A 10,341-nucleotide genomic window follows, 5' to 3' on the forward strand; every position below is an offset into this window, starting at 1 on the left:
TATTTAAAAGCATTTTGCTTTATATATATTAATATATATATCCGAGCAATTTAAGAATTTTTCCTAATGTCTTTTCTACTGATATTTCATAATAATGTTTAAAAACAACGGTGAAAATAAGCGATGTTATGCAATTCTCTTTGATTTGTTGGTTGAAAAATTAGACTATCAACGAAGGAGAAATTATTCTTTATGGTGTACGGATAGGAAGAACCGTCCGGATTGTTGTGTAATTGCTGAGTATAATATTCAGTAAACACATAACTAAGAATTTGCTAAGTATTTACAAGTACACAGTAAATTTGGACGATTCTCCCTCTTTGAACTATGTACAGAAAATTTCTCATCAACTAAGAGTAGGGGTGTCAATTTCGGGTCACGGGTCGGGTTCGGGTCGAACCTGTAACTGACCCGGCACTATTCGGGTCAACTCGAACCCGACCCGTTTTAAAAAAACGGGTCAGTTTTCCGGACCAGAACCCGAACTACTTCGAGTACGGGTCAACCCAACACGACCCGAATGACCTGTTTCTAAACAAAAAATGGCTAATTTTTTGGTAAAAAACGGGTCAATCTCCACTTTTTGGGTAAAAAAAGGGTCAATCTCGAGTTATCGTGTCAAAATCAAGGTTTTTGGGTCAAAATCGGGCCACTTTCGGGTCAAATGGTTAACACGAACCCGACCCGATTTTAGAAACGGGGGGTCAAAATGCTGAACCTGTACCCGACCCGTTTCGGGTTCGGGTTGACCCTAACCCAAAATTTTTAGATCGGATCTTCAGGTCATGTCAAATATTGACACCCTAAGCACCTATATAAAAAAAAAAAGTTCTATCACATATTGAATCCGTAACGTGAGTTTTAGGTTGAGGTAATGTGGAATCCACCTTCTTAAGCGTGTAATTCAATGCTTCTAGAAAGATAGACCTAATACCAAGCACTCAATTTCAGGCTTCTAGAAAGATAGACCTCCTGAAGGAATACAGTATATTATTTGATCGTGACAGTCTAAATGAAAAATAAAATTATGGAAGAATATTTTTATATAAATTGATGGATTTAGAAATTATTAAATTTAAATTGAGATTTAATATAATTTTTCAGCTTAAAAATATCAGTTTTTTTAATTAAAAAAATAAAACACGAATCTTAAAGATTTGTATGATGCAAATAAGTGAAGATTGATGAACCCCAAAATCTCTTAATAGGCCCATTAATATAATTATAATAATAACTAAACATGAGATATCACATTGGGCCCACCAATAAACAAATCATTAATTACAAGCCGAAGTCAGTCAACTTGAGATTAGACACTTAATAATTCTTACGGTTAAGCTACCTTCTTGACTTAGGTAGGGAACTATAAGGGGTCAATCGTCGACCTTATTGGGTGTTAAAAATTTTACGATGAAAGAGAGAAATTTATATATACAGAGATAAATGGAAAGAATGCATAAGAAATTAAAATTTTTATTTGGAAAACTTGAAAAGTCAAGCTTAGATGAAATAATAGAAGTTATTTTTTTTTTTAAAGTTTAGGGAGTTTGAGCTACCTTCCAACATTATATACAATTGGAAGCATTTGCTTAATCTCTTGAAGTTCTAATAGAGATTAGAGAAGTGGTGGAAAGATGATGATGTCAGATCGACAATGTTAGTAAGATGAGGAAATTCAGATGATGATGAAGAAACCATGACAGATGAGTGATAATAGCATGGCTGTAACATTCGAGCAATGATGGTTGGTTGGAGGTGATAACTAGTAGAGATTGTCCGTTTTGAATGTTGGATAGAGCTCTTTAAATTTCTAAGCTCTATCCCATCTCAATTCTAGGTGTCCCTCACGTGGAAAATGAGACTATTTATAGTTTTTAAACACTGAATTAAACAATCTATATTGAATCATTTGGCTATAAAATATTTATTCAACATTTAAATGACTTTAAGAACTCATAATCAAATAATCTTGAGCACATTGGACTCAACTCGTTAATAAACTCGATTTGCAAGATTTGGAGACTTCTTTATAATTTAATTAATGTCTCGAAAGTTTTAAATATGCTTTAAGTGCTTGAGTTGAATTCATTTGGACTCAGATTTGATCACATTTGATGGTAGGATCATATGGTCGAGACTTTTAGTTTGACTATAAGTTTGCTCATGTTAGAGTTTGGATCATCCTAAATTTGATTTTGAATATTTTAATATAAAGTAATACGCCAAAATTCATGTAGATGGAGTGAAATTATTTGAGACATCAGACCACTACTACACATTAGTGGTGTGAGACTTGTCTGTCACACAGCCCATGAGGACTAATGAATGCTAAATCAAGCTTAATACATCAAATTAAGAGAGAAGCATAGTTACTGTGATGCCACATAATTTAACTTGAAAAATTATTATTTTATCTTTTAACACGAAAATCATAGCTATCCAATATCACATATCAATATAAATCATGAAATTATAATCTAAAACATCAATGTCCATATGTATTCATTACTAAAAAAATTATATACACTACTCAGGATCTACACATTATAAGCAACTACTCTTTTATGAGTATAAAAGAATAGCTAAATAACAAGAACTTGAACATGAAGGATCATGATCAATCTCACTCCTGCTTCCTTAACCTGACCTGAATTTGTTTAACTACGTATAATGAGCTAAAAACCATAATAGGAAACCAAATCTTATAACTGAACTCAAAGCATCACAAATGAGTAATATACATGTCAACAGTCAAATCATAATATTACTATTTATATGATTACTGAATCAGTGCATAAATAGTAAAATTGTACGTTACGAAAGATAGTAAATCAGTATGAGTATCAAATTACTAAGGCAATCATCATTCAATACTAAAATCCAAGGTTGTGAAAATCGGACCGGACAACGAACCGGTAGAGAAAGCGGTTCACGGTTTGACCAGTTCAACCGGTCGAACCGGGGTTGAACCGGATGACGTAATAAATACAATTTAGATGATATAAAAATCATATAAGATTAGCTTACATATTACTAATATCTTATATAATTTTAAATTTAAGCATATTCAATCTTTAAATTTAATTTAAATTTAACAAAAAATTAACTTACAAATGAATTAATAAGTTTAATATAAATAATCCTTAATTTATGTTATATATTTATATATAATTTATATTTAAAATTTATATATTAGATTCATATTATTATTTTACATTTATAAATTATTGAGGTTAAATTAAATCATTTATTATAAATAATAAATAAATTAATTAATATTTATGGTATATAAAAAAATAAATGATGAATATAATTTATTTAATATATGCTTTTTGTTTCAATAAATTAGTAACAATGTTGATGATAAATCTATATAGTAATAGAACAATGCGGAAGTCCGACGGTTGTAGAGAGAGTAAACTTTTCGTCTTAGCGATGCACGGATATCCAACACAAACAGAAAGAGAAGTAAAATACCCGATATTTTTTACGTGGTAAGCCCGAAGAGAGAAAAACAACGGGGCCTTGCCTAGGTGAAAAGATTCTACTAAACTTGAGTGAATTATAAAGGTTAACCCATCTCTCGACTTAGAGGCGGTCAAATTATAGTAGTTTGGAGGGTTAGACAAAGGTCTAACAACTGTCAGGCGGAAGTTCGACAATGTCAGTGCAGAAGTTCAGTTGATGGGCTGAAGTCCGACATTGGTCAGCGGCAAGGCGATGGTCCGACGATTATTGGGCTGATGTCCGGCTGTGGTCGACAGCCGGATGGAAGTCCGGTGGTGGTCGGGGCCGGCGGTGGTCCGATGAAGGTCGGGCTGAAGTCCGACGACAGTCAAAAGTTAATATCCATATATACTAAAAATTAAAAAAAATAAATTTTTTGAATCAAAAGTTAAATTTTTTATCTTTTTTGAAAAAAAATATATACATTAAAAAAAAATTCTTACTTTTTCTTACAAAGCTGCCTCCTTTGAGGTGGCAAAAAAAAAAAAAATCAATTTTTGGTTAAGAAAGTTCAATTCAAATGTCTTTGAGGTCCCCACAACAATTTTTCAATGTTATGGACTCAATTTAACACTTTCAAAGCCCAATAGAGCCTCCACAATTAATTTGAGGCAAATGTAGGAGTAAAACTTTTCTAATATTTTTTTGCTCTGATTGATGTGATCAAGAGCATTTTACTTAGTTTCATGATCCTGAGGGGAGATCCATGTTGACGTTAGGGAGCGTTCAAGCATCATAATTTTTCTAAAATTGTAATTTCAAATTGATAAGTTTTTAAAAATCTTAAACATATATTTTCAGACTAGACGAGCTTTGACATTAAAAAATAGGAGGGAAACAAATATGTCATGAAAAATCGCCTTGATTGCGAATGAATCTTGATGCATATCTAAATTAGAAACTTTCAAAATTAATTTTCGGATTAGATAAAATCTTATTTATGTAAATTTATACTCAAATTGAATGTCCCAATAAGATGAATCCAAGAACCCCAAAATCGGTGTAATCCCAGCCCAAATGGGCTCAAATCAAGGGACTGAAACATATTTGGAAGATTCAAAATATAAATCTAAAAATCAAATGATCTTCAAATATGACATGCATATAGTTGAATCAAGTGGATTGATGAGGCGAATCCAACCAGCTTATGATAGCTTACTTTTGACATCATTAAGGCACTTAAATGCTGAGTGAATGCTTTATGATCAAGCGAATATATATGGGTCGTCTGATGGAGCCTTCCAAATTTTTTCCTTGATCTTCTCTATATTATATGATGCATGATACTCTTAAAATCAATAAATAGACCCTATTCCCTACACGAAAGGAACTTTTGGAGTCATGGACCCTGGGCTAGAAACTCAAGAGAACTCTAAAGCTTGAAGAGTCCCTAAGCTCCACCCAGGCACCACTGTTGATAAATCCTTACTGTTTGGTCAACACTACTAGACTTTTTGACCGACCATGCCATTAAACCTTAATCTGGCCACCATTTAGTCTCTAGCTGACCTATGTCGCCTACTAACTACGATTCCTCCATCCTTTGTCACCTAAAAATAATCCCTTCGACCTATGTTGTCCAACAATGGTTCATTCACTTTTATTCGCTCGACTATGATTCCTCATACCTTTATCGCATGACAACTATAGTTTCTCTGACTTCAATCTATTACCCATCAACTATGATTTCTTTGATCTCTATCACCCGACTACGATCCTTTCAACATATGTTACATGTTGAATATGATCCCTCTAACCTCCATCGCTAGTCGACTACAGTCCCTCCAACCTTTGTTACTTACCGACTACAGTCTATCCAACCTCTATGACCTACCAACTACTGTCCATCTGGCATCTATCACCTGACAATGATCTCATCGACCTCAATAGCCCAATTATAATCCCTCTAACCTCCGTCGCCTAACTATGATTCCATTGACCATACTCACTTGCCAATTATAGACCCTCTGACGTTCGTCACCCACCGACTAAGGTTCCTCCCACCTCTCCCACCCGACAAGGGTCCCATCAACCTCAGTCGCCCGACTATAGTCCCTATGACCATCGCCACCCGCCAACTATGATCCCTTTGACCTCTGTAGCACAACTAAAATCCTACCGACAAAAAGACACACTAACATTCTCTTGAGAACAAGTCTTATGACATTGGATTCATCCAAATCCAACCCTGTAATATGCTCTACGTGATTTATATGTGTACGTTGTGTCAACGCCTTCTCTCAAGGAAGGGCATCCTTTGTGGCCAATAACAAACTCTAGTGGAATCATTTTAACTTGGCATGACCCCATAATTTTTCCTCTTTTAGGGTTTCCACGTAAAAATTCTAGTGTCTATTATGAAACTTGCACCCAATATTCTTATATGCGTACGTGATTGATATTCATACAAAACCAGAATGCGAAACTCTATATATCTTTACTGTTGCGAATGTTCTGGAATGCAACAATAATCAAACTTTCATCAATATAAATTAAATATTTTAACATTTCTATTAAGATAAATGCATTATAAGTTAATAACATTGGTTTTGCAGCAATTATTATAAAAAATTAACTATGAAATATAATTAGAAATTAGTGAATCAATGATACACTAATCACTTAGATTGAAAAATAAATTTTTGATTGGATTAATAGTGAATCAATCATTGAATTTTTTTAGAATATGAATAATAGACATTATAAATTATAACTTTTTTATCATATCATATTTAATTTTTTTAAATAACAAATTAAAATAAAAAGAGTTAAAACTATTGATCTAAGCCCATATGAAAATATTTAAAATCTAATTTATGTCCCTACTTTTTTTTTTTTTGCTCCACCACTACTTAAGACCTCTTAAATTTATATTAAAATTGATGTAGCTCATAAAATAATATATAAATATAAAGACTCCTTAGTCCACCCTCACATAAATCATGTGAGTAATATCTTTACATAAAATTTTCCCATTATCAATTTATGTGAATAATAATATATTCTTTAAATAAAATAATTTCAGTCTATAATTCTATGTACTTTGTTAAAGTCAACTAAAATCGCACAAATGTTTCAACTTTCCAAAGTATTTTTTTCCTCTCATTTATTGGTAAATGAAAGATGGGCAGAAACAAACGGCGTCCGGTTAGATTCGCTCGAAGTTTCATAAAAAAATTTCTGTCGCCGCCTTCCCATTTATTAATTTTCTTGTCAGTCAATGTTTGATCTTTCTCCCGAAGATTGTCTTCTTCCTCCCTCGATAGCTCCATCCTCTTCTTGCTCCTATTCCAGTCGTTTTTTTCCAACCTAAAAACCCTATACATACCCTTCAATCCCGGAGAACTGCACCGATCGGAGTCGAATCGAAGATGGGAAAAGGATTGCTTGATCTAGAGAAGCATTTCTCCTTCTACGGGGCGTATCACAGCAACCCTGTGAACGTTCTCATCCACACCTTATTCGTTTGGCCCATCTTCTTTACCTCCCTCATCCTCTTCTACTTTACCCCTCCTTTCCTCCATATCCCCGTCTTCGGCGGCTTCGACCTTAATTTTGCCTTCATCTCCGTTGTCTTCTACTCACTCTTCTACATCGCACTGGATAAGAAGGCCGGATCGCTCGCCGCTCTCCTCTGCTTCCTCTGCTGGTTCGGAAGCCAAGCCCTCGCTGCAGCTCTCAGCTTCTCCCTGGCCTGGAAGGTGGAATCCCTCCGCCTCTTTTCTTTTTTGTTGTTTTCTTGCTTGTTTAGAACTGGATTTTTGTTGATCCTTTTTTTTGGGCAATTCGTACAATTTGTTTCTTTCTATTCTTCAATTATTAGCCTGATGATACTCTGATAATTGTGAACTTGATAAGATCAAGCCAGTTTGAATAGAACCTAGGATTAAATAAATCTGATCTTAAGAACTGTGTAAGTTCTGATTTTGTAAATTTCTGGCGTATTAAATCCTTAAAGAGTTTGGTTGCCAAAAACATTAATTTTAGTTGATGCTAAATCTTTGGAGCCTTAAACTCTTCAAATCCTGCTGTCGATATGATTGATTGAATTCAGGATTTAGAGATGGATGTCTAAATGTTTGTTTTAGTTTAAATTCCAATTGAATCACCACAGTAACTTTTTTTGACAGGACTAACTTTAAATCCTGCCTAACTCTCGGCTAAAGTTGCAGAGTAAGCAAACCCTTAAACCTTGGGCGAAACACCTTGAGCAACACAATTAAGGGATTAAAAACCCCCATCTTTTAATCCAGACAACTGTCTAGTTGTTATTTTATCTAATCTTTATGTAATCTCTAATCAGGCCATGATTTTGTAAATAACCCTTAATAAAATCAGATTAATCCCTTTATCAATCCAAATAAACACTAATATTCCTAATTAGTGCTATTAATTACTAATCAACTCAACTATTCCAGCAACACACTAATTAGTCTAATCACTATAAACATTAATTAATACATTTTAATGCCTAATTTGCTCATAGTTACTCCAATATTTATTAATACATAACAAGAAATCTGGTGAATCTAATAAAACAATAGTTAGCCTAACTTAAGCTGTATTGACATCATTAGTCAAACTAAACACTAATCACCTCTAAAACAACAATAATAAATCAAATCCTACCTTGTGGATGACAAATCCCTAATTACTCTAATAATTTGGAAGTCTCTAATTAAAAGCTAACATAGCATAGTTCCATTGATAAACTTAAAAATAAGAACTTAACTATGAAATGCTGCAGAACTAGCTGGTTACTTTTTACCCTAAGCCTGAATTTTATTAAACTCAAATCTTACAATCAACTTCTATTATTACTGTAAGATATTGGTTCTAGATTTAGGTTGTTTCTTGTATGGCTTGTATAGCCATTAGTGTAGCTTTTGGTGTTACTATTTTGAGTCTATAAAATAGGGGCTTTAGGTTGTAATAGAGTATGGTCAAGCAATAATATTTTCTGATTTGTTGCTCACCCTCTCCCCGTCCCTCTCTCCCTCCTCTCTCAAGATCAAGAAGAGGAAGTGCTTCTTCCTCTAGAGCAAGATCTCACAATTACATGTGTCTAAAGAGAAACTACGTACTGAACATCATTAGGAAAACCGTTATGATTTAAGAATTTTTTTTTAAAATATTAGAAATGACCTTTCTTTATTAGATTTAGATGAAAATTTGACTCTTAACACGACACAATGAAGAAAAATGATTAATGTAGCAAACCTCATAGTGGGATAAAGGCTTATTATTGTTGTTGTTGGGTGGTTTATGGGATTCGAGAACGAGTAGCGGGGATGAATAAGCTTTCATCTGCCAATGCGCTACACAGCTTGATCCCGATTTAAGAAAACCTTAAAGACCAGCATATTGATGTATCTATGAAATGATTATACTATCTATCAATATACATTTGTTAAAGTCCTTGATATTGTTTTAGATTCTCTATCTAAAACCATCCTGAAATGCACTTATTTTATTGAATTATATAGACCAATTGATCTGTCAAATAGTTTAAAGACAACAAAGAAATGTTGTTTTGAAGTTTTTTTTATATTTATGACCTCTACTGTCCTTATCATTGAACCAATTATTGGTACCCTTCTAGCAAAACAATCATCTAACATACTAATCATTGGATTGTGTTAGTGATTAATTCTTTTCTTTGATATATAATTCGCAGGTAGTTCTTGCTGCTCAGTTGATCTGCTGGATTGGGCAATTCATAGGCCATGGAGTATTCGAGGTAAGCTTAACACCTTTCAGGAGATATTAAGTCCTATTAACTGAGCTACCGTTAAACTCAATGTAAAATATCTGATTTGCATGATATTTTTCTGCAGAAACGAGCACCAGCTCTTCTTGACAACCTTTCTCAAGCATTTCTAATGGCCCCATTCTTTGTCTTGCTTGAGGTACTCTTTCCCATCTACCTTTTTTTTTCCCTCTTAATTTGTTGAGAATATTCTGATCCTAATTTGATTTGGCTGAATATATATATATATATATAATACTAATTTCATGATGAGCTTGAAACTCATTAAATTTATTTTGAGATTTGTGATGCATATATTATTTTTAAAATCAGACTGGACCGACTGGTTTGACCAATTCAAATGGGAACCGGTTGGCTAGTTGATCCGGACTATTTCCAAAACTTAGAGAAAACGATTTGAACCGATAGTTTGACCGGTGAATCAGCCTCAGTTTTTAAGAACCTATCGATTTTATTATTATCTCATTTACTTAATTATATAAATTGATTTAATAAAATTAATATAAAATATGAATTTTACAAAATTAATTTAAATTTAATATATATTTGTTTTATAATGATGTATAAATTTTTGTAATAATCATTTGATAAACAAGCTTCAACAAAAGTTTTTTCACATTGCCCCACCATTGCATATGACTTGCTTTCTTATACAACTAAAACACTATATAAATAATACTAAGACAAAATGCCTAACTGATCTGAGATTAAATAAATAAGGTGAAGTTAAAACACTATATATTTTTAATTAATTTTATATTATACAAATAATATAATTTATTTAATGTTGATTTTTCCCTTAATTTATATAATATAAAATTAATTTTTATTTTAATGATCTAAAATGAAATTTATAATATAATTTTAATAATGTGAATTTTATATATTATCTAACATGCCTAAATTATAACTAAATATATAAAATAAACTAATACTTCTTTATATTTAATTATAAAATTATATATTAAACTAATTATTTAAATGTAAATAAATTTAATTTATTTATAATGTCACTTAGAAATATCATTTAAATGATTTTAATATTTATTAACGCCATTCTCATT

The 10,341-nt window shown here is 32.4% G+C and overlaps 1 protein-coding gene across 1 annotated transcript; it reads left to right on the forward strand.

Annotated features, from left to right (window-relative positions):
- The first annotated feature begins 6,644 nt into the window (after positions 1-6,644).
- Positions 6,645-9,492, forward strand: LOC110107848 (uncharacterized endoplasmic reticulum membrane protein YGL010W). The gene is made up of 3 exons (XM_020838272.2): positions 6,645-7,208; positions 9,185-9,247; positions 9,345-9,492. The coding sequence occupies exons 1-3, from the start codon at positions 6,879-6,881 to the stop codon at positions 9,459-9,461; spliced, it is 510 nt and encodes a 169-aa protein (XP_020693931.2). The 5' UTR covers positions 6,645-6,878; the 3' UTR covers positions 9,462-9,492.
- The last annotated feature ends 849 nt before the right edge of the window (positions 9,493-10,341 follow it).

This window comes from Dendrobium catenatum, unplaced genomic scaffold (assembly GCF_001605985.2).
Source record: "Dendrobium catenatum unplaced genomic scaffold, ASM160598v2 fragScaff_scaffold_847, whole genome shotgun sequence".
Lineage (NCBI taxonomy): Eukaryota > Viridiplantae > Streptophyta > Magnoliopsida > Asparagales > Orchidaceae > Dendrobium > Dendrobium catenatum.

Bases quoted from the DNA above. Each gene is read 5' to 3' on its own strand.
- LOC110107848 (XM_020838272.2), top strand. From the start codon at position 6,879: ATGGGAAAAGGATTGCTTGATCTAGAGAAGCATTTCTCCTTCTACGGG. The intron at 7,209-9,184 runs GTGGAATCCCTC...TATAATTCGCAG, and splicing joins GCTTCTCCCTGGCCTGGAAG to GTAGTTCTTGCTGCTCAGTT. The intron at 9,248-9,344 runs GTAAGCTTAACA...ATTTTTCTGCAG, and splicing joins TAGGCCATGGAGTATTCGAG to AAACGAGCACCAGCTCTTCT.